A 24,579-nucleotide genomic window follows, 5' to 3' on the forward strand; every position below is an offset into this window, starting at 1 on the left:
AAAACATTATTCTAAACAGATTCACTGGATAAATGTCTGGAACAAGAGAAGCTGTATGATAACAGCTCTTCACATTTCACTTCCCTTTTCATTCCTTTTCTATCTTCTCCTCCGATCTTGGCTGCTCTGCTTTGCCTAGGAGGAGATACAGTGAGGTCTCCCCTCAGCCTTTTTCACATTAACCATCCCCAACTCCTTCAGTCACTCTCCATCAGATTTATTCTCCAGGCTCTTCACAACTCCCTTGCCCTCCTCTGCCCTGGCTCCAGCACCTCCACATCTCTCTTGGATTGAGCTGCCCAAAACTGGGCATAACACTTGAGGTTTGGCCTCCCCAGAGCTGAGTCCCAGGGGGCAATCCCCTCCCTGCTCCTGCTGGACACAGAATTGCTGATCCCAGCCAGGATGCCATTTGCTTTCTTGGCCACCTGGGCACACTGCTGGCTCCTCTTCAGCTGCTTGTCCATGAGCACCCCCAGGTCCTTTTCTGCCAGCAGCTTTCCAGCCACACTGCCCCAAGCCTGTAGCACTGCTTGGGGTTGTTGTGCCCCAAGTGCAGGACCTGGCACTTGGCCTTGTTGAAGTTCCTCCTGTTAACATTGGCCATGGATCCGATCTGTCCAAGTCTCTTTGTAGAGCCTCCCTACCCTGGTGCAGATCAACGTTGACACCCAGCTTGGTGTCATCTGCAAGCTTACTGCTGACACACCCTGTGTCTTCATCAAGGTCGTCAATAAAGTTAAAACAATATCTAAGCATTCAGTGGTCCTGACTGCAAAAACACCAGACTGTGTTTTCAATAAATAATTCCACTTTAATGGCAAAGTAATAATTTAGACAGATACAGTGTGCACACCTGCAAAAAAAAAAAAGAAAAAAAAAAAAAAGAAAAAAAGAAAAGAAAAGAAAAAGAAAAGAAAGAAAAAAAAGTAGAAGAAAAGCAAAAAAAAAAAGAAAAATCTCTATGCAAGCTGGCTTGCAAGATAGAGGAACAATAAACCAATAGAAAATACATTATCCAGTTAAGTCTGATGACACCAAATACTTATTATCAGGGCTTTACAAAGACTACAAAACTTTTCAGATGATTTATTTCACTGTTTCTGTCTATTTACATGATATGTTACATCAAAAATGTACAAAATATAAAATGTGTACAGACAAATGTTTCACAAACAAGGTCTGGGTTGTAAACGAGGGTGGACTCACTGAGATGTATTGCAGGAAGTTTCGTGTCTGCAGCGGTGTGTGTTTGCTAGGTATGGGCAGGAAAACTTCCTTGGGCTTGCTCAGAGCACAGGGACAGGATAGCTTTCCTCTCCCTGAGTCAGGCAAGGTGTGTGGGTCAGAAATGGATCCAGACTTGGGGGCATGGTGGTGGTCTGACTGAACCCTACATGCATCAAACTAGCTGGAGTTGTATTCGGGCAGTAGCACCGTGTAGGAACCTCTAGATTCAGCGATACAGCTCAGCGCCCTTTGGAAACTTGCACCGATTGATCTTTTGTTCGACAGCCAGGGTGGCTATGAAGAGTTAATAGCACCAAATACACAGCCCGAAGGTAACATCCATGGAGGTGTACAGTAAGTTGTCTACACAATGCCAAAGCCCTTGGGTACCTTCTGTTTTTCATATGCACCTATTTCAACCTTCTGCCTTCGGATTACTCTGAGCACTTGGAAAGCGATCTGGCTGCGGCCTGCCGTCACAATATGCACTTCAAACTTATTTGCAGGTCTTTAAGCCCCCCACACACAATGTATTGGCTTCATATAGATATTGTAACATGCTGACTGTAGCATGGATAGCTCCTGCATAGTTGTAACAACTGTAAGTACAGGACAAACACACCAGGTAAGAACAGCTTTGAAGATCTGCATTCTGTATTTGTTTGCAACACACAGGAAATCTCAGCAGGTGAAACATCTCTTAACACCAACAGAATAAAATACAAGCTTGTTTGTTTGTTTATTTTCAATTTCATTTGTGCAAGGCTTTTTTTTTTTTTTTCTCTTTTTCTTTTTTTCCTGCCTTTTAAATTTTTTTCTTATTTTTTTCCTCCTTTTTTACTTTTTTCTCCTTTTTAATTTTTTTTCTCCTTTTTAAATTTTTTTCTCCTTTTCAAATTTCTTTTCCTCCTTTTTAAAAAGGTTTTTATCTTTTTTTTTTTTCACTTTTTTCCTCCTTTTTTCTTTTTTTTTTTCTTTTTTTTCTTTTTCTTGTTTTCTTTTTTTTTTTTTTCTCCAATATTTACAATACCCACCCGGTAGACTGTGCAAAACCAACCCACTTTTACAGTATAAACTCTTCCTCTTCCACAGTGGACATCACTGCTTCAGTGTTCTTTTATGCTGAATTCTTCATGTACAACAATAGCAATCAAAACAACATGCTAAAAACTAGAAAAAGGGAAAAAAACCAAAACAAACCAAAACAACCAAAACCAACCAAACAAAAAACCAAACCAAACCATACATTTGTGCTCATGCTGCATCAAGTGCATCCAGCTCTGCTGGATAAGGATTCAAAATACCTATCCTCAAAAGAAAAAACAAAACTCCATTCCAGGGGGCCAAAAACTGATTTGAGCATTTAGGTGGCAGTGGAAGTGGGTTTGGGTTCCTTGTGTGTTTCTGAGGGTAGGCAGAGCAATCTATTCACAAGATAAAAATACTATATAGCAACTGTTCTTTCTCCTGTCCATTGCTTTAAAAAATCAGGATATACAGAGGTGAGGCTACTGTGTTAACTGACCTTTTCTCATTAGTAAATGAAGAAAAAAAACAGTGTCAATTACCAATGGTTTAGGAATCAAACCAACTGTAAAACCGGTCTAGAAATCTGGTTTAAGGCAGTGAGACAGCACCATAAGAAATGTTCCTTCTTTCACTGAAAAGGCTCAAACAAATGAAGCCCTAAAAAAGCCTTTCATCAGTGTTGGCTAATAATTGGTAGAAAACCGTTGTTAAGGAGTGGACAGGTGGTTAAAAAAGACCTTTGTGGTAAAAAGAACTTTATAAAACCTGTGAGTCGTGTACTAAAAACTTGATGGAGCGCATCACCATGACCATGGCAGTTACAATTAAATTGGCACTTATCCAGCATATCACAGTCATGTTTTCTGGTGATTGCACAACACTGTTTGTGCTTTCTGAGTTACCATCATCATCCTTGACTCGTTTTGGAAGGGGCAGTAGCATACAAACACCACTGCAGTCCTGTGACCAGCACCATGTGGCACAACAGAGGTTAGAAGAGAATTAGAAGACCGCATTTGTTCATGCAGTGCCTCAGGGTAAACGAAAGGAAAAAAACACAACCCCAAACCAAACAAACCAGAAGAAGTTGCACTGTAAACTTCTACAGAGAAACAGAGACAGAGAGGAAGAGGGAAAGGGGGGGGGGGGGGCGGGGAAATCCAGTTTGGCTAACACGTGTGCAATCTGCTTAGATGCCCTCAGTCTAGGGCCCTTTCCAGTTGACAAATGGAGTCTCACTTGACTCCATAGGTTTTGAAATGCCTTAAAATTAAAGTAATTCAAGCTTTCCACTTCAATTTTTCCTCTTGATTTTGCAGTTAGCTCTCCTGCCTACCTACGACACACCATTCTCAACCAGGGATCTCGGCGTGCTGCTTTAAGAGTGGCAGTGGTCTAGTGGCAACGGATTTTATCATAATCCTCCACCAAGGTTTGTCCCTCTCAGAGAGCTGATTCCAGGGATGAATCCAAAATGTCATCATGGTGGCTGGTGCTATCACTGTCACAGCTTTGTGCACTCGAATAGTTGGCTGCCTCTTGAAGCCTCATTAGCATATTCATCTGAAAGGAGAAAGCAATGTTTACATAATTTCATCTCATCTCATTTAATGCTGCAGTGGCCATGTTAAAATTTAATTAAGCTCCCTTGCTGTAGGAGATGTGCTGGCATCTCGATGAGAGGACCACACAAAAGGATTTCAGAAAGGGCAGGGTATCAGCAGTTCCTCCTGGCACCCTTTTCATCACCTTCTGGACATTAAATCAAAGTTTAAAGGTCCAGAGAGCAAGAGGGATACAATGGAGCTGCCTGATAACTCTTTAATTCAGAGGTGAGACTGGCTGCAGCTGCTAACAGCATCAGAGGAAGAAGCCATATCACAGCTGGACATCTGGACCTATATTTGGAGACAGTCAGGCTTCCAGATAATTTTTGGATGGCGTAGACACACTACTTTGAAAATAAACTGAATCAGGCTAACACATTAAAAAGGAGACTCCTCACATAATTTGGTGATTAATAGGACCTGAAACCCACTCTGGAAAAAATCATCAAAAAGCAGCATTAAGCCCTAGAAATTTACTTGCACACTTTATGTCCAACTGTGTAATGATCAGGATCATCCACTTCTGCCAGCATGCTTAGGGCTGCAAGCAATAGTGACTTTGTTTTAGTGTTTGTCAAGGAATAAATATGCTGTCATTACCCAAAGTCAGGCAATGAACAGCTAAAGAGGAAGAGGCATTCTGGGGTGCTTGTGTGTTAAGCCCCTCTTTCCAGTTTGCTCAGCAATCCTTACATCTCTCTGATTTCAACTGGCAGTCTTCTCTAGGCATTGAACAGTGTTAATGCTATCATGTAGCTGTTGCTGAAGGTTTCATCCAGTTCTGGAGCCCCTATTACAAGAAGGATCTGGAGGTGCTGGAAGGTGTTCAGAGAAGGACCACGAGGATGAGCAGAGGGCTGGAGCTGCTCTGTTATGGAGACAGACTGAGAGAGTTGGGGCTGTTCAGTCTGGAGAAGAGAAGGCTCCCAAGAGACCTTCTTGTGGCCTTCCAGGATCTGAAGGAGGCTCCAAGAAAGCTGGGGAGGGACTTTTGAGGGTGTCAGGGAGTGATAGGACTGGGGCGGATGGAGCAAAACTAGAAGTGGGGAGATTGAGATTGGATGTTAGGAAGAAATTTTTCCTCATGAGGGTGGTGAGAGACTGGCACAGGTTGCCCAGGGAGGTGGTGGAAGTCTCATGCCTGGAGGGTTTTAAGGCCAGGCTGGATGTGGCTGTGAGCAGCCTGCTGTAGTGTGAGGTGTCCCTGGCCATGGCAGGGGGGTTGGAACTGGCTGATCCTTGAGGTCCCTTCCAACCCTAACAGTTCTATGATTTGTGTTCACTGTCCAATACAGGCTGCATGTGACATGTCTTGTGTCCACAAGCACAGTGCCTGTCTGTCCTCCAGCTCCACTGGAGGCAGAGGCAAACCTTCCATTCACAAAGCTCTAGCTTCTGATGTTTAGTCAGTTATAGATATTGATCACAGTGTGCAGGGAACAAGAGTGATAGGACACTGAACTTGGGCTGCTCAGGAATTTTCACCTTAGTGGAGATCATGCATATGTATTGGGAGCATGGTCAAGACACTCACTGGCAGTCCAAATAATAGGTCAAACCACCACAGAATCACAGAAACATTCAGATTGTAAAAGAGCCTCAGGATCACCAAGTCCAACCCAGAACCCCTAAACCATACCCCCGAGCACCACATCCAAACCACCTTGAAACATCTTTCTTTCTCTCTGTGAAATAATTTCAATTAATGTTAGCAATGATACTCTTGAGAAATGGATGAATATAAAGTGGATAATCTAAACTGAAAAGCATCTAAGAATTTGTTATTATTTGTTATGAATTACAAATAGAATCATAGAATTGTCAGACGTGGAAGGCACCTCAAGGATCATCCAGTTCCAGCCCCCCAGCCATGGGCAGGGACACCTCACACTACAGCAGGTTGCTCACAGCCACCTCCAGCCTGGCCTTCAAAACCTCCAGGGATGAGACTTCCACCACCTCCCTGGGCAAGCTGTTCCAGTGTCTCACCACCCTCATGGGGAAGAACTTCTTCCTAATGTCCAGTCTGAATCTGCCCACTCCTAGCTTTGCTCCAATATCTTAAGGATGGCTGTCTAAACTGCATTTCCACTGAATGTGATAGACAGGGACGATAATGTATTTCTCAGTCCTTCCTTTATAGAAGGTAGATGAAGGACTGCCCAGCTTGGAAAGGTGTTTGTAGAATAAACTGAGTAATAAGTAGCTGAAACGTGGTACCCAAACATTACATTTATGAAGACCAGATACATCTCTGGGCAGAAAGGAAATGCAAACAAGGTAGGGATGTATTAACATAATGGTGATACCTGATCTCCAGCTAGATTTTCCTTTTATTTTCAAGCTTTTAAATGAATTCTAGTAGGGTTCACTTTAAAGCCCATTTTGGAACAAGTGCCTTGTTTTTATTGTACAGTGTACAATTTAACACATGGTAGTCAAACACATGCTGAAAAGCTTTTCTTCAAAGTTTAAATCTTACCAAGGGATCTCCCTCTGTATCATTCTGTGGAACATGCTTTGAGGTTGTCCCTTCCTTTGCAGATGCATAACCTTCATAACCAACATCTTCTGGTCTTAAGTGAAGTAGTGATGGCCATTCATGCTGTAAAGATGCAGAGCTCCATGGATAGGTATCAGCTACCCACTTGGAGGGATCTTCCCAGGGTGCCCTCTTACCATACATCTGTATTGTGGATATAACACAGGTTAGTATCCTACAGTTTTCAGTACCAGTTGTAACAGCAGACAAAAGTAATGAAAAACCTCTGAACTATCTTAGCAAGTGTTTTGTTTTCAGATGTGCTCAGCATTTGGCTATAATAAGGCACTCGAAAGACCTCATCTCCATTAAAACTCCTTCAATATGTGGAGTACTTGCAAGCTGAAAAGCATTCTGCAAACAGTGACACTTATAGGCAATGGTGGGAGCTGCAAGTTCTTAATGCAATGTGAAATGAGACCTTTAGATAATTTGCTTAAGGTGTATTGGTGAAATCAACTTAGATCTATCTAAAACATTCATATTGATCAGATTTTGGTTGAACTGCATTAAGAAATGCCAATACAGATTGTTCTCTTCTAGCAGAATGGGATACAGAAGCAGATGTCTGTCCACACCTCATGTTTGAGATCATTCACAAGGTTAAGAGATGTTCACAGAGGATACATTTCCTTACTACGAAGCACAAACATGCTCACAAATCTGGAAGGAGGTCGGAGGAAGGCAGCATTGATAATATTGTAAGTTTATGAGGTCTGGTAGCTTCCTCACTAAAATGCACCCTTCTCCACACTGTTGTTCATAAGCAACATGTTGAACAAGAGGCCCTTCCTTGGTTGCTGTTTTACAGATTTCCTTTAGCTGTGACAATGACTCATCTGGATAGGGAGCCATTCACTAGGGCTTTCTGTGATTTCTCCCAGCTCAAGCAGCCTCACATAATCCAAGGAGCAGTATAATATTAGCAAGGCATACACTCCTGGAGGAGTTAGATGGGCTGCATCCTTAAAGGGAGGAAAACACTGAAGGATATTAGTGCTAAAGCCAGGGAGATGAGTTGTGCTTGTCACTGCAACACCTGCTCCCAGGCATTTGCTGAATCCACAACTCCAGGTTGGGCAGCCAAGTTCTCTGTATTACGTACAGAGATACTCAGACTCCTTCTGCCCTTCACTGAGGCTAGGATGCTACAACAGGGATCTGACTAAATAAACCAAGGGGAAACTTTTCTCAGGAAGGCAGCAGACTAACTCTGAGCAGCACTTCCTCTCCTCTGAGATTAACAGCCACTAAATCCTTTCTGGAATCTGCAACAGGGCTTGTAAAATAGTATGTCTGACAAGTAAGTTTGCAATGTGCCAAGCTAGAAAGGCATTTTCCACCTGTCTCGTTCCAGGAATTTCTAATTATCTCTCAGGGGAGACCTTCTTGCTCTCTACAGCTACGTGAAGGGAGGTTGTATCCAGGTGGGGACTGGTCTCTTCTCCCAGGCACCCACAGCAGAAAAAGAGGACACAGTCTCAAGCTGCACCAGGGGAGGTTTAGGCTGGAGGTTAGGAAAAAATTCTACATGGAGAGAGTGATTGCCCATTGGAATGAGCTGCCCGGGGAGGTGGTGAAGTCACCATCATTGGACATACCTGAAGTCCTTCTCTCACAGCTTCCAGAAGATATGGCACCAGTGAATAGTTCCAGAGGTCTGTGAACCACACTCTAGAGCCATCAACATCCATAGGGCAAGGGAGGAAAAGGCGGGGACCTGAGAAATCAAACTGTATGTTAAAAAAGGTAGAAGTGGGGAACACACTAAAAGTAATCCTCAGTGAATCAAGAGTAGTATCGGAGCAAACGGAAGGCAAGATGCTATTAGAGGACTAGATCAAAGGAGGTATCAGTCTTCTGTTATTAAAAATGAACTAGTATCACTTCATCCAATTCTAGGGTCTGACAAACAGTTGAAAGTTTTATGGGCAAAGCTATGTGAGAAGATGACTTCTTTGCTACCACAGCTACTCCACCAGACCATTTCAGGTCTATGTGTATCTCCCACCTGCTAGTTTCCTGAACTGACTGACTGAGCCGTTCTATTAGGGTAACGGTGTGAAAGCAGGAGGGAAAAAAAAAAGGGGGAAAAAGCTTAAGAAAGTTGCTGTTGAGCTAATTTTTTTGTACATTTAATTTGTAAAAACCATGATCATTTACCTGCAAGTCTTTATCAACCAAGGCAGAAATACCAGGAAATAAATACTCACTTGTTAAATGTGCTGGTGTAATGTCAACCTCGCTGGCAAGCAGGCAAATTCCCCACACTGATGTTGTGTATCTCACTGAGAGATGACAAGTTTCAAAACCACAATATACCCTCCACAAAACCTCTAAAAGGCTCAGCCTGCATCCCCTCAAATCAAACCGCTCTGCCAATGGACTCACCAATGGTTACATCTGAAGAGCTGTGCGTTTCTAGGAAGCTGTTGAGATGATGCCACGTTTTGGGGATCCAGTCAATGATTTTCATGAGCTCATTATTGCGCATGTTCTTCTCTATTTCAGTCTCAATCAGTTTCCTTCTCAAATATCTGCCCAAGAAACCTTTAACAGGCTCTGTGTGATTAGCACACAGCACCCACCTGGGTAGAAAGGATAAATGTAAGCTAACAAGGAATAGCAAACACATCACTTCCTCTTACATGCACAGATGAATGTCATAGCCTTCTGAGTCTCATTAGTGAGCAGGTATTAAATTGCTCCCATGAACTTCCCACTGCTCCAACACAATCATTAGAGGTTTCAGCAGAAATTCAAAACACTGCTGAAGACAACTGGAATTCAAGAGTGCAACTGTCTTGAGCAACTGACTAGAGGTACCTTCCTGGTACCTTTAGCAAGATACTCATAATGAGAGACTTGTCAATAGAGGAGAGGGACAGACATTAAAATACTTTCACAGAATCACAGAGTGTTAAGGGCTGGAAGGGACCTCAAAAGCTCATCCAGTCCAACCTCCTGCCAGAGCAGGGTCGCCTAGAGCAGGTCATACAGGAATGCATCCAGGAGGGTTTTGAATATCTCCAGAGAGGAAGACTCCACAACCCCCCTGGGCAGCCTGTTGCAGTGTACTTTGCTGTGATGAAACACAAGAACAATGTTTGTCAAAGAACTGGGCTAGGAAGCATGGAGCTGTGCAGAGACAGCCACAGTACATACTGAGTGGACATACCTGAAATTGTGATGCAGCTCTAGGTTTGGTGAAGAAGAAACTCCCTGGTTCATAGTTCCAATAATGTAGGGACTGAAAAGGAAAAAGTAGTAGTTTGTCTGAGGGAGAATCCATTCAGATATGCAGAGAATAGTCTGTCTTCTTCTCTGCACTAGGCCAATTTTGAGAGTTTTTGGACATCTCAGATTTAAAATATTTCTAAGGAACCTTTTTTAAATGTTTATTCTTGTATGATTCCCCTTTGTGCACAGTTGTGGTTTACTAGTACTTATCTGTAATACAGAAATAAATGAGGCAAGACTGTCCTCATGCTCCTCATAATTTTACTGTATGCTGAGAGTTTTCATTTCAGAGCCAGTGAACCTCATAATCAAGACTTAGCATGCAGGGATTTTATGAAGGGAAGTCCCTATGATGACATTGCTACAGGCCAGTAGAAGTTCCAGGACACATTATTTTTATTCTTCCTTGGCAATGAAGGACAGCCAACAATGCAGTGCTGCAGGAAAGCTGCAGGAAATACAAGACAAATTCTGCACAGCATCTTTCATGGATTCACAACTACCCCAATTCCACTATTATAAAGTGAATTTCTTCTCGCTCTCCCTCAAGCTGTCCTCCTGGTGCTAATGAGCTTGTGTGATCTGACATGTGAAAGGGCTAAGACTCTAACTCGGTCAAGCCTTTAAGTACTTTCTTAAATTCTGTGGTACTTTTATACCCCAATGAGATCCATGGGAGTTATATAAACAAAGTGAAGAAACTCAAGCACTTGGCTGAAGAGGTTTCAAGGTATTCAAGAGCATGAGGGCTTTGCTGGCAGTCTGTGGAAGTCTTAAGTTTACACTGGGACATTTTATTTTGCAAAGAAACTAGCAGGTGTTACTGCTTTAATTGCAAAAGGTGTCTGAAAGGGGAGAGAAAGGTTTCTACCTACCATTTATTATATTTACAGTTGAGGAAACCATTGAAGATGTCACTTAATGAACTGATGTGGTGGAGGTTATCAAGAATTATGACCACAGGGAGATCAGCACCATTGTTGTCAGCACTGCATTGCTCAGCTAGGTTTGCTAGGTATTGTCGCAGATCCTTAAGTGGAACAATGAAAACAAAACCAAGAGAAGATTAACCTAATTAAACCATCGATATGATTTCAGTGGAACAGACTCTCAGAAAGATAAAGAGGCTGCTACAGAGCTTCCCAACTGCAGACCATTCAGCTGGATCAGCACATGCAGGAAGACTTGCTTCTGAGATAGGTCAATGCTTTTCTAGCCATGTGCTAGGAAAGACAATGCCATTAAACATAAGGCAAGTGACTGAAGCAGCCACATTCCTATTTGGTGGATACATTTCTTTCACAGAATCACAGAATGTTAGGGGCTGGAAGGGACCTCAAAAGCTCACCCAGTCCAACCCCCCTTGTCAGAACAGGATCACCTATACCACATTACACAGGAACACTTCCAGGTAGGTCTTGAATATCTCCAGAGAGGGAGACTCTACAACCCTTCTGGGCAGCCTCTTCCTGGGTTCTGTCACCCTCACAGGGAAAAAATTCTTCCTCACATGGAACTTCCTCTGCCTCAGCTTCCACCACTGCCCCTTTTCAGCAGTTACCTACCTTGCTTGACTTGTGATCCACGTTAAAAGTTGCAATTGCATCCTCAGTTTTTTTCCTGCCAGATTTAGTTATAACATATTCAGCCAGTCTGTTAGCTAAGTAGGTCTTTCCTGTGCCACTGGGTCCCGACAGAATAATTCTGCGATGCTCCATCAGTAAATTAAAATACCGCTGGGTAATTGGCTTAGGAATTAATGTGTCAAACACAAAACTGTCCAGACTGTTTTCTTCCACTCCTGGAAACAGAAGAAAAGAAAAACGGACTGTCTTCTTCCTGGATAAAATAGCCATTGGCTTGACCCAACACTTGATGCCATGAGTGTTATGCTCAAAGTAAGGGAAGACTCTTCTGTCTAAGCGAAATTCCTATCAAGGGTTTCATGAGTGTAGAAATGCTTCTGTACTCTCACCAGGCTGGAAAATTCAACAGTGGTGCTTGGATGAGGTGGGTGGAAATCAAACTAAGTGTGAGGAGAAGGCTCACTGAGGCAAAGCTGTGTGTTTCTGACACCACAGTCAACCCTGACAAAAAAAAGGTCAAAGTGACAGCCATAGGATTTACTGGTTGTTGGAACAATGTACACATGGTTCTTCTGAAGGCCCCCCTCCAACAGAACATCCGTACACCTTTTGCACTGGAACTGGGCAAGGCATAAATGTTTCTCATCATAATCTGTTTTAGGGTTGTTTTTTCTTTTCTTTCCCCTGTTATTCAGACATTTTTACTTTTCTGTGCTTTGTCAGGCAGGCAGAGGACGGAGATATTCTTAGATTTGCCTCATAATGCTGCCCCGCTGTCATTTGTGAGATAAATGAGTCCTCATACTGGAGACAAAATACAAAATGGTCAAGCATAAGGAAAAAAAGATAAAAATAAAATGAAGGAATGGAGGACTGCAGTGAAAACTCTACAGTATCTGCAAAAAATATTCTCGGGGTTTTACCTTTCAGGTTCACAGTGATGATGTTATTATCTCCAACCAGATATCCACAAGGCAGCAGTTCAGGCACTTCTAGGCTATGGCCTCTAATTATATCCCCTATACAATAGCTAGCAATGCAGTCAGAGCTTAAACCCAGGCTGGTAGTTGGATCCACTCGGAAAATGTATTCCTGAAATGATATGAAAACGTAAGACATAGAAATGGTTATTGAATGAAAGCAGTCTGAAAAATATTCTGGTCCAGGTGAAGCCACTTGACAAGTGACTTGCAGTCACATTCAGTAAAGAACTGCCTACAATCATGGAAAAGAAAAAAAGAAGAGACAGCCATGTGGGGATTGGAACAGCAAGAGCAGATGAAACAAACAAAGATGACTCTCTGCAAGTAAGCTCAAAGCTTACTTGATGTATAAGAAAATTTACTATCCAAGACAGTCCTGATCTTGCAGATAAGAAAGCAGAAACAATTTAGACTAGCAAAAGGAATGTGTTTGTTATTTTAGTGTAGCTGCAAGACTTGCTATCTTTACCTATATGTCAATGTTAGAATGAGCTAAGTGACACAGCTCTGATCTTTGTAACTTTAGTGTGTTACAACACCGATCTTCAGGCAGGTATAAAAGGCCCCCAGATGTTCTAATAAATGTCTTCAGTTATCATATTGGAGTCTGTGATCAATCTGCCATGTCACAGCCATATTAAAATGAAAGTTTAATAGTGGTGCTAGCTGTATGTCAAACCAAAAACTTAGCAAGCCAAACCAACAGAAATACAAAAAATGGAATGAATATCAATCTTTCAGTGTCTTACCTTAAAGAGACGTCTGATCACACCATCTAAAACATCCCATTTTGTTTTTCCACTGACTCCAATTGATCCTATCAGATATGTATGTGGCTTTTGATCCTACAAAGACAGATTTTTGGAAACTGGACTAAAAAGGGTGGCAATGAGCTTTCTGTGAAGATCCACAGTTTTCCCAGTGACAAAAATTATTTGGAATGTGCTGTTACAACTTTGCTCATCATCTCTGTGCCAGAAATAGGTAGAGATAATACCACTTTGGTGCATCTGTATAAGGAAGGATATTCAGTGTGTCATTCTGCATATTGATGGCATCTATGCTTATGAAGTGCTGAAGGTAAATAAAACTTCCACTGTATTTATATTACTCTCTAATTCAGCACATAAATACATGACAATGCAGTTCTAAATTGATTACCTCAGCAGCATATTCACAGGTGCACCTTAAAGGGGTCCAAGGCATAGATCTAATAACTTTCAAATGAAGACAGCAAGTTCTACAAGTTCCTACTACTTAACTGAGAATTGGTTGTGTCTTAGCCACCTCAACGGCAGGAGGCCATGTGTCATTAGGCTATGGAGAGTGGTAATCGTATTGAGCATGGATGATACAGAAGAGAGCTGCTGCTATTTTTTGGATGCTTCCCTTTGTTTCTTGGCTGAAAATACTGGAATAAGTTGAGCTACAGTCCTGCAAGACTTTCCTGAGCTACAATTCTGCACCTTGACCTTTGGGTAATGAACTCACCTTGGCTCGACCATAGCCCTTGTTTATAGTGACTAAAATTTTCACGCTGTGACCTTCTTTGTGGGGTGCTCCATCAGTGGCATCATCCAACAAAATATCTGCAGTAAAAGAAGGGAAGTCATCAACCTGACAAGTCATAGCAGTTACATTCATACAACCAGTTCAGTATTTGTTCAATGGGTTTTCCAGTCAAACATTTTCTATCTTTGGACACTTACCGTGCTCTTTAGAACATTTTAAGGAGAAAACCATGAAATCCTTACATGAAAGCATTTGTCACTAAGTGAAACATAATTTAATTTCTCTTTCCAGCTCATTTCATTAGCTTCTGTTCACATGGCATGGTTAGAGTCCTTTTTTACTCTCAATATACAGGCTCACAAACAATATCCATTAGAAAATTACTTTGCAGTCCTTCAGAATATGAGAGACTGCATTCAGTCATTCCTCTGAGGAAAAGTCTCATTTTTCACTGAGGTAAAGAGTGATTCTGATCTGCTCTGTGCCTGTGTTTCTACCTCCTTACTAACTCCTACAACAGGAAAGCAGGAGGATCTATTTCCTAATGAAGGCTGAGCCTGCAGCTATATTCAAGGGATAAAACTGCTGTCTTCCTCTAGAAGTTCTCTCACAGACTTCACCATTAGGCATTTAAACTGATCTTCAAATTAGGATAGATTATGGATTTGCATCTTTTTCACAGGCCAACACACTAATCCACTACCTTAAATTCCTCTCTTTCTTATTGTGGTGACTGAAAAAAAAAAAGCGCATCACCTTTATGTCACAGTCTGCACGACGTCAGAGTTCACCCAAATGAAATGAGGTGCCAGTAAGATTCAGTCACTTGCTCAAAGCAAAACCACAGAAGACTTAGAAATAGAACTTCAATGAATATATAATGAAATAAGTCCTCATGTAAAATGTTTGAAAACACACCCAGATCAGAAAGTAGATTTTTCTGGTGGAGTGTGCTGTGGGGTTATTTTTGTGGGGGTTGGTTTGTTTATTCTGGTTTTGGTTTGGTTGGTTTTTTTTTAATTGAGCAAATGTATTTCTGTTATGAGCTCAAACAAATCCATGCTTGTTTTGTTCTGGGCAGACAGTTGTGGGCTTTTCTCCTGCCACCAACACTTAATATTTTGATTAATTTACCTCGTGTTTTGGCATATTTGACAAACCCTAAGAGTCTCCCTGATGTCAGTGTTCATCTGAGGGCAGTTTACAATGTACCTGATCTTCCTGTGTGTTTTTTTCAATCTCTAAATGACCCTCATGCAGCCATTTTAAATATGTTCTTCCATAAGTCTTCAGGAATGAGGAATTTCTTTGTGGCTAGGAAAGCTGCACCAGAGGAGTTTCAGGCTGGATGTTAGGAAGAAATTCTTCCCAGCAAGAGAGATTGGCCATTGGAATATGCTGCCCAGGGAGGTGGTGGAGTCCCCATCCCTGGAGGTGTTCAAGAAGAGATTGGATGAGGCACTTGGTGCCATGGTTTAGTTGCTGAGATGGTGTTGGGTGATAGGTTGGACTCGATGATCTCAAAGGTCTTTTCCAACCTGGTTAATTCTGTATTCTGTAAAAAATTCCACTTTTCTAAGAGCAACAAAACAACACTCAAATGATCAGAAAGGCTGGAGTCATAATCAAATTAAATCCTCCACTCCTCATTAGGCACTCTTATTTCTTTCATTTCTCATCCCTTTGTAGTTACTTTGCATGCTAGAAGGACATTTAGAACCAACAACAGAAAACTCTGTAAAGCTTATAGAACACAAGCATCATTCTTATAGAATCACAGCTTCCTGTAGTTTGGAAAAGACCCTTAAGACTGAGTCCACTCACTTCTCCCAGTCTTCCTCTTCTTTCTCCTACTCCTTTCCCCCCTTTCCTCCTCTTCCTTTTTTTCTTTCAGCTTTTATTTCTTCTGTTCTTTTGCTAAACATTTCCTGATGATTCTATTAATCTTAGTTCTTTTTTGTTATCTTTCACCTTCCTGTGTTCTTCTCCCTGCTTCTTTTCTCTCATCTTATTCTCCTCCTTTTCTTCAGACTCCTCCTCTTCTTATTCCTACATGTTTATTCCTGTATCAAGACAGAGTTAATGCCAAGTGACAAAGCTAATAGCTGCTGCTCATGAAAGAGATTCTGCAACTGCCATTAAAGAAAAAAAATAATCTTCTGGGTTTAGTTTTGTTTTATTTTAAGTGTGTGTGGATGTGTGAGCAGGAACCATGGTTAAACTTCCCCCCCCCCGCCCTGTTTCTGCAACACTTCTTGTTATACTGAGGCCCAATCCAGGCTCATCCACTCTGAAAATTAAGCCTGACATAAAATAAATCAGGATAATAATAATTGTTTAAAAGTACCTATTTGCATACAAAATCTGGTATCAACCAGAAGAAAAAAAATCAAATATCAATATATATCAATGTCTGGAAAGATAATATCACTAACTGCCAATCCAAATTATACTCAGGCAGCTTGGCACATTCCCAGCTGTACTCTTGCCTAGACTCTTTCTACAATTATTAGCCACATTTTTATTGCTTCCAGAAACTGCATTATTCTTTGTGTGGAGTCTATGTTAACGAGAGCTGCTTTGCTTCTGCTCTGCTCCTGGTTCTAATGTTACAGACAGCAGTTATGTTTCTTGGCTACATTATCAAAACAAGTGTAGAGGCCTTATTATCATAAACCCTATGGCATGGAAAATAATTGAATGTTAATGTTCAGGAGGCAGTCCAAAGTTCTTCTTGCTTTCTCTCATTCACTGAAGACAATGAGACTGTTTAATAAGCCAGGCAGGGTTTGGCTCCTGTGGTAAATGGTGATTTGGTCCAACACAGGCTACCCATTATACCCAGGTATACAGCATTTAAAAGGAGTAAGGGGTAAAGCTGAGACCAATTTCTGCCCCAGCTGCATATATGACTTGAAGCTAAGGAAGCTGAGTGATAAAAGATCAATAAGCAACAAAAATGAAGTTTCATGTACTATGCTCATATTTATCCCATAGGCAAAAGAGAATATATCTATCTATCCATCCATCTATTTATCTGTTTATCCATCTATTATCTATCTACTTGTCTGTATGTCTGTCTATCTGTCTATCTATCCAATCTATCCATCTATTTATTATTCTTTTCAAGTAAACTGTGAACTTGAAGATCAAAGAGTGTTACAAACCAGGTAGGAACTAAGCAAACATAACAGTCTGCTACTGTCATCCAGAGCCTTCTCAAATCTACATTTTCAGAATTTGCTGCCAACATTCTTCCTCATCTCAACCAGTGAATGTATATCTGATTTTTACTTAAGTCTTATGAATTTTCATAACTTGCAGGCACACTTGTTATAAGAGATTTTAGTTTGCTTATAAATATACCTCCATTTGCTTCCAAAACCACCTGAGCTAGTCGGGTGATTTATTTTGGGGGTAATTCTCCAAATTAATGTGTGTGTGTGTGTGTGGTAATTCCTAAATCCACCACACTTGCTAATTGCTGAGGCATGTATGCATGCAAAATATATTTACCTGATGTTACAGATTCAGTGATGTTTAAATTGTTCAGAGAAAGCCCTAGTGACTGCCGTGAGGAAGAGGATGATGTGCTGCTCGAAGACTCGGAGGATGGCCGGGCAGGCTTGCCAGTATTTCCAGTCTCTGCCTTTAAACGATCATTTTCAGCTTTCAGTATCTCAATTTCATTCTGGTGATTTAAGAGAAATCAACATCAAAGCACAGGAGATTATTCTTTTGGAAAACCGCTGGAGGCAGCTATTGCGGTGCTGGCTGCTTGCTGCTTGCCTGCAGTTTGCAGCCTTCATGGCACGATGTAGTACGATATATTGTAAGTATAATACTGCCTGTGAAAACTGGATTGTCTTCAATTCTGAAATGAAGGGGGGAAGAAAACCCTATAACCTTGCTTTAGCTTTTGTTTTCAAGACAGGGAGTTGGAACTAGATGATCCTTGAGGTCCTTTCCAACCCTGACAATGCTATGATTCTGCCTTTATTGTACATCTGACCATACTACAAGTGTGGTGAGAATTTCCTGAGCTATTCTCTGTTTTATAATCTACTTTATATTGCCAAGTAAGAAAATTATTATATTGCCAGGTAAGAAAATTATTGTTAAACTCTTGGACAGATCAATGTTTCTAAAGTCACTGAAAAATTACATGCAAAACATTGCATGCAAAACGCAAGCAGCAACTTTGCAGAGGAGACATGAAAGGAAAAATGGACAATTAGAAACTGATGGTTTGTTTCATAACTCTTCTTGCTGTCTGATAAGAGATTTTTGATCATTCAAACATGAAATTGTTCACATAAAAACCAGCAAACTGTCTTTGATGACAACATAGAGAGACAGATGAATCAGTAAATCCTGAGAACAGCCTAGTACCAGTTAATGGAGCTGCCAGTTGCTTCACAAATCATGGTACGAAGCAACTACTTATTCTCGCAGGAGGTTTTGCACAGCACATTTATTTCCACCTTCACTGACACTCTGCTAAAAGTCTTATTCTCTTTTGAAGGCTGTACAGCTACATTATAAGAATAAAAATATAAGGGATAGCCTTGCAAAAAAAACAAACCCAAACCCAAACAACAAACAAACAACCCTGCAACAGCTACAAAAAGATTAGATCATATGGGCAAAGGTAAGGAGACAGTGAAAGGGAAGGAACAAACCAGCCAAACAGCGAGGGATGGTAATGGATGACTGCAACAGTTTAGCCTGGGGTTCAAATCAGAGGCTATGGTGAAATGAATCACGCAATCTCCATCTATTCTGCATTACACATTCAGCTGAGCTTTAGATTTTTAAGGTGCTTTGAAAACACACAGTATCCATATATTATTCCCACAAATCCTACTTCCCCACCCCCCTCCCCCCCCCCCGCCCCCCCCCCTCCCCCCAATCCTCATCACTGTTGCAAAACATCAGATTTTAGCAACTCCAAGGTGTCTGGGTGTCATTTTGGGAGCACTTTAGAAGTGGTGGCTACCAGTGACAGCATCTGAACTAGCTGCTTCTGACCAGCTTTGGTGAACTTCAACTCTGGAGGCCTGTGACTACTGCAGGGACTACACCTGATATAGGCACTCATAGGTTAGTGTAAGCATATGACCAGCCCATAAGCCTTAATGTCTTGTTCTCCACCATTAACTGTGTTCCATCCCTTACAGTTCCTGAATACTTTTTAGTGGATCCAATCCCTTACATTTCCTGAATACTTTTTAGTGGCTCCAGATAAAATACTTTACTTATGCCTTGACAACTGAACCCCTATTTATGGACAAGTTCTTCATTACATTCCAAAGGAGCTCAGATCTACTAAAGGACCCATATCACATTGTGTGGATGTGATACTAGGCACACGGACATGGGCAACAGACTTGAGTTCCATAAAGCTCAGTGCTCCCCTGCTTAACATTGCCATTATTTCTGCTTCTTTTCAGCCTCATGAAAGGAAAAATCTGAAGAAAAGTGTGTTAAGGAAGGATTTGGAGAGGTGTCAAAAGATAATGCAATGAAATTTTAGTGATGCTGGGTATAACAATTTAGTTCAATTTTACATTCTTTGCTTCAACAAGGCATGACTGGCTTTGGACTCAGAAATGATGACAGAGTAAGCACATATATTCCACACGCCACCCAGGCCCAAGGATTGAAAGCTCTCTAGAGATCAATTAATGATCTGATGGTCTGTCTTGTTGCTTTCCCCAGTCATGGGCTTTAGATAACAAATGTCCTTTGGGCAGGGATTATGTATCTCTTAAGGTGAACATTTCTCATACTCAATACCCAGGGAGAAAGGGACCTGGGGGTACTGGTTGACAGCAGATGAACATGAGTCAGCAGTGTTCCCAGGGGGCCAAGAAGACCAAGGGCATCCTGGCCTGGATCAGGAATAGTGTGGCCAGCAGGAGAAGGGAAGTCATTCTGCCCTGTGCTCAGCACTGGTTAGGCCACACCTTGAGTCCTGTGTCCAGTTCTGGACCCCTCAGTTTAGGAAGGACATTGAGACACTTGAATGTGTCCAGAGAAGGGCGACGAGGCTGGGGAGGGGTCTGAAGCACAGCCCTGTGAGGAGAGGCTGAGGGAGCTGGGATTGCTTAGTCTGGAGAAGAGGACGTTCAGGGGAGACCTTATTGCTGTCTACAACTCCCTGAAGGGAGGTTGTAGCCAGGTGGGTGTTGGTCTCTTCTCCCAGGCAACCAGCACCAGAACAAGAGGACACAGTCTCAAGCTGCACCAGGGGAGGTTCAGGATGGATGTTAGGAGGAAGTTCTTCCCAGAAAGAGAGATTGGCCTTTGGAATGCGCGGCCCAGGGAAGTGGTGGAGTCCCCATCCCTGGAGGCGTTTAAGAAGAGCCTGGATGAGGCACTTGGTGCCATGGTTTAGTTGATTAGATGGTGCTGGGTGATAGGTTGGGCTTGATGATCTCTAAGGTCTTTTCCAACCTGGTTAATTCTGTGTTCTGTATCCTTAGGAAGTTGTGTCAATCTAGTGAGTTACTTTCTACCAACAGTTTTTTTGGTACCTGGAACAAAGTATTGGGAAAGAAAATACAGCAGGCACACATTTGGTGTGCACCCCTGCCATCACTCCAGCTGCTGCACTAACCTGCATGCGGTTCATGGCTTCCCGGATCTGATCCAGATGGTGTGCAGAGCTGAGGGCTTCAAGACGAATGTCTGTTAATTTTAGCTCCTTCTCCCTCAGCTCACTTTTTAGCTGAAGAATAATTTCAGCCTCTGCCTCTGTGCACTCGCAGATCCTAAAGTGGAGCAGGAAACAAGCAGGAGATTAGACGAAGGTTCTCCCCCAAGGCAGCATCAGTACTAAACACAATGGTACAGAAAATGCTCACTGCTGGTGATACCTAGGAGTGAAGAAAAATGTTAATTAATATGAAAAAGCTCAAATTGTGAATTGAATAAAGAAAAAATAGCAATTCTCTCCAGATGCAATGATCAGCTTGCATTATACCTTTCCAGTTTTGTCAGATACTTCACTATGGCAAAGGAAAGTTGTTCAAATATATTCAGAATATTTTGGGTTTTTTGAGTGCATATAACCCATTGATTTTCACCCTTAATTCCTAGGTGCAAAGGTTATGATTTGCCCCCTCTACTCTGCCCTGGTGAGGCCACATCTGTAGTATTGTGTCCAGTTCTGGGCTCCTCAGTTCAGAAAGGACCTCAAGGAACTGCTTGAGAGATTCCAGCAAAGAGCCATGAGGATGATGGAGTGGAAGATCTTCCTTAGGAGGAGAGCCTGAGGGAGCTGAGGGCTCTGTAGCTTGGAGAGGAGCAGCCTGAGAGGTGACCTCATTGCTGTTGATAAAGATGTGCACGGTGAGTGCCCAGAGGCTGGAGCCAGGCTCTGCTGGGTGATGCCCAATGCCAGCACAAGGGGCAATGGTGGAAGCTGAGGCAGAGGAAGTTCCATGGAAACAGGAGGAATAATTTTTTTCCCTGTGAGGGTGATAGAACCCTGGAGCAGGGGGGTTCTGGAGTCTCCCTCTCTGGGGAGATTCAAGCCCTGCCTGGATGTGTTCCTGTGTGACCTGCTCTGGGTGCTCCTGGAGCTCTGGCAGGGGGGTCGGTCTGGACTATCCTTCCAGGTCCCTTCCAGCTCCTAACACTCTGTGATTCTGTGACTCCTAAGCAACAAAGAACAAGAGGACACAGTCTCAAGCTGCACCAGGGGAAGTTTAGGCTGGAGGTGAGGAGAAAGTTCTTCACTGAGAGAGTCATTCGCCATTGGAATGTGCTGCCCAGGGAGGTGGTGGAGTCACCGTCCCTGAAGGTGTTCAAGAGGGGATTGGACGTGGCACTTGGTGTCATGAGGTCTGTGGTGACAGGTTGGAGTTGATGATCTTTGAGGTCTCTTCCAACCTTGGTGATTCTGTGATTCTGTGATGATGATGAAATTGGAGTACAGCAATTTATTATCTGTTAGATACTGTTTTCTTTGTTATGAACAGTCCACAAAGAGGCAGCCCTTTACTTCATCATCTAGAAGATTTTGCTCTGTAATGCTTTTTATTTTGATGGCTGACGTGTTTTTTTTTTTTTTCTTTAAAGGCTGGATTGAAAGTAATCACCATGTGATCATTTTTCATTAATATTAAAGGAAGAAACCATTATACTGTGAGAAACCACCAAAATATGACTGGCTCAGGGACCCACAGTGGCCCAGTTTTCATGTGAGGCTGTTTTGCCTCTGTCATCACCAGACCTAGACTTCCTGGAGAACAGAATCAGTAGAAAAACAAACAAGCCACGGAATTTTTAGCTACATTGTTACACTAAGCATATTCAGTCAAATCACTAAATGCTATTTGCTCTTGATCACTGTCACTAAAATTAGTTAATATTTGCAGAACAATATAAATATTTTTAAGATGTATAATAATAAAATAAATTATAATTATTAATATGTATAATAAATAATAATTATTATTGTTGGGGTTATCACTACTAATCTACAAACAAGAAACAGAGGTCAACTTTTGTTTGACAGAATGCATGCAAATACATTTTGGGGAAGAAGCACTCTTCAGGTCAGCCGTTGGGTATACAACTCCATGCCCCACACTCAGTTTTACCAGGATCTATGTTTGTAGTCCACGGGATCATACTGCCTTTTCTTTGGTGCCCAGACTAGAGATGACCTGCATACACAGGTGTTAAACAGATGCAATTGGAAGAAAGTAAAGGGAATGGTTTAGGACATGAGACTCAGGTAGAGAATAAAACTTCAAGTGTAAGCAAATGGAGAAGATGAAGAAGTTCACAGGATGTCAGGGGTTGGAAGGGACCTCCAAAAATCTTTGAGTCCAACCCCCCTGCCAGAACAGGACCATGGAATCTAGTGCAGGTGACAGAGGAAGGCATCCAGACAGGCCATGAAAGTCTCCACAACCTCTCTGGGGAGCCTATTCCAGTGCTCTGTGACCCTCACAGTAAAGAAGTTCCCCCTTGTGTTGAGGTGGAACCTCTTGTGCTGTAGTTTCTACCCATTGCTCCTTGTCCTATCACAGGGAGCAAATGAGCAGAGCCTGTCCCCTCCCTCTTGACACCCAGCCCCCAGATATTTATAAACATTTATTAAATCCCCTCTTGTTTTTCTTCTCTCCAGATTTGAACAGCCCCAGGGCTCTCAGCCTCTCCTCTCCAGGCAGTACTGCAGTCCCTTCAGCATCCTTGTAGCCCTCCCTTGGACTCTCTCCAGCAGATCCCTGTCCCTCTTGAACTGGGGAGCAAAAAACTGAATGCAGTACTCAAGATGAGGTCTCACCAGAGCAAAATAGAGGGGAAGGAGAACCTCCCTGGATCTGCTGGACACACTCCTCTTGATGCACCCCAGGATCCCATTTGCCTTCTTGTGCCCCAGGTCACATTGCTGTCCTATGGATAACTTGTTATCCACCAGACTCCCAGGTCCCTCTCCACAGGGCTGTTCTCCAGCAGATCACCTCCCAGCCTGTCCTGCTGCAGCTTATTCTTCCTGCCTAGGTGCAGGACTCTGCTCTTGTCTTTGTTGAACCTCATTAGGTTCCTCTCTGCCCTACTCTCAGTCTGTTCAAGTCTTGCTGAATGGCCTCACAGCCTTCAGGTGTCTCAAACAGGCCTCCCAGTTTGGTGTCATCAGCAAACCTGCTGAGCAGGTTCTCTGTTCCCTCATCAATGTTCAGGGCAAATAAAAAAAAAATGGAAAAATGAAGAAGGAAAACAATTAATGTAATTCACAACATGCACAAATGTTTAAAGGTGAGTAAGAATTAATAAAGGGCTATAGTAGGAGATTTCTGAAACATTATGATAAGAATTTAGACTGGGCATTAGGAATAATTTTTTCAGGGCAAGAGTGGTCAGGGATTGGAATGTGCTGTGCAGGGAGGTGGTTGAGTTCCCAAGCCTGGATGTGTTTAAAGATCATTTGGATGTAGTGCTTGGGGATATGGTTTAGGGGAGAACATTATAGAGTAGGACTAATGGTTGAACTTGGGGAGCCTAAGGGTATTTTCCAACCTGAATGATTCTGTGGTTCTGTGAGTTCTTGATTTGATGTATTAGCTAAATAAGAAAGAAATAAAATTTTATTTACATGAATATGTTATCTTGTACAACAACTTGGTCAGCTGAGAAGATAAGTATCCATTTGCTTGTTATTTGCTTTTTGACTTTTTCAGTACATCTCAAGATGGGATAGACAAAGAGGCCTTGGAAAGCTAGCTTCAAATAACATAAAAATGAGGCAGAGTGGGGTTACAGCTCTGGAAAAAGGCAGGAATGCACTGTCTAGACCCATCAGGGACTGTCGAGAATGATCAGGGGGTTGGAGCAGCTCTGTTCCCTCTGTTGAGGGGGCTGGGGGTGTTCAGCCTGGAGAAGAGGAGGCTCCAGGGACACCTAATAGCAGCCTGCCAGTACCTGAAGGGGGCTACAGGAAGGAGAGAGACTGTATGCAAAGGCCTGCAGGGACAGGACCAGGGGCAATGGCTTCAAACTAGAGCAGAGTAGAATCAGATTGGATGTCAGGAACAAGTTCTTTCCTATGAGGGTGGTGGAACCCTGGCACAGGTTTCCCAGGGAGGTGGTTGAGGCTCCTTCCCTGGGGATATTCAAGGTGAGGCTGGAGGAGGCCCTGGGCAGCCTGATCTAGTTGGGGATGTCCCTGCTGACTGCAGAGGGATTAGACTAGATGACCTTTGGAGGTGCCTTCTGGCCCAGACCATTCTATGACTCTATGAATTTTTATGTGGGAATATTTGCTGCCAAACTCCTAAATTTGGCATATAAAAATAATGAGCTTTTATAAAAAGTTACACATAAAAAAGTAT

The 24,579-nt window shown here is 42.4% G+C and overlaps 1 protein-coding gene across 1 annotated transcript in view; it reads right to left on the minus strand.

Moving 5' to 3' along the window:
* Positions 1–1,074: 1,074 nt before the first annotated feature.
* Positions 1,075–24,579, minus strand: part of NAV3 (neuron navigator 3) — a 247,750-nt gene continuing 224,245 nt past the window's right edge. The window contains exons 13-24 of the mRNA XM_068162432.1: positions 20,352–20,505; positions 17,246–17,420; positions 13,709–13,806; positions 12,967–13,062; positions 12,158–12,326; positions 11,214–11,449; positions 10,524–10,678; positions 9,587–9,658; positions 8,800–8,996; positions 8,010–8,128; positions 6,349–6,552; positions 1,075–3,822 (exon numbers count right to left, since the gene is read on the minus strand). Coding sequence (XP_068018533.1) covers positions 3,703–3,822; positions 6,349–6,552; positions 8,010–8,128; positions 8,800–8,996; positions 9,587–9,658; positions 10,524–10,678; positions 11,214–11,449; positions 12,158–12,326; positions 12,967–13,062; positions 13,709–13,806; positions 17,246–17,420; positions 20,352–20,505 — 1,795 coding nt within the window. The 3' untranslated portion in view covers positions 1,075–3,702. The remainder of the gene's footprint in view (positions 3,823–6,348; positions 6,553–8,009; positions 8,129–8,799; positions 8,997–9,586; positions 9,659–10,523; positions 10,679–11,213; positions 11,450–12,157; positions 12,327–12,966; positions 13,063–13,708; positions 13,807–17,245; positions 17,421–20,351; positions 20,506–24,579) is intronic.

This window comes from Melanerpes formicivorus, unplaced genomic scaffold (genome assembly GCF_026170545.1).
Source record: "Melanerpes formicivorus ecotype bairdi unplaced genomic scaffold, bMelFor1.0.p_v2 SCAF_64, whole genome shotgun sequence".
NCBI lineage: Eukaryota > Metazoa > Chordata > Aves > Piciformes > Picidae > Melanerpes > Melanerpes formicivorus.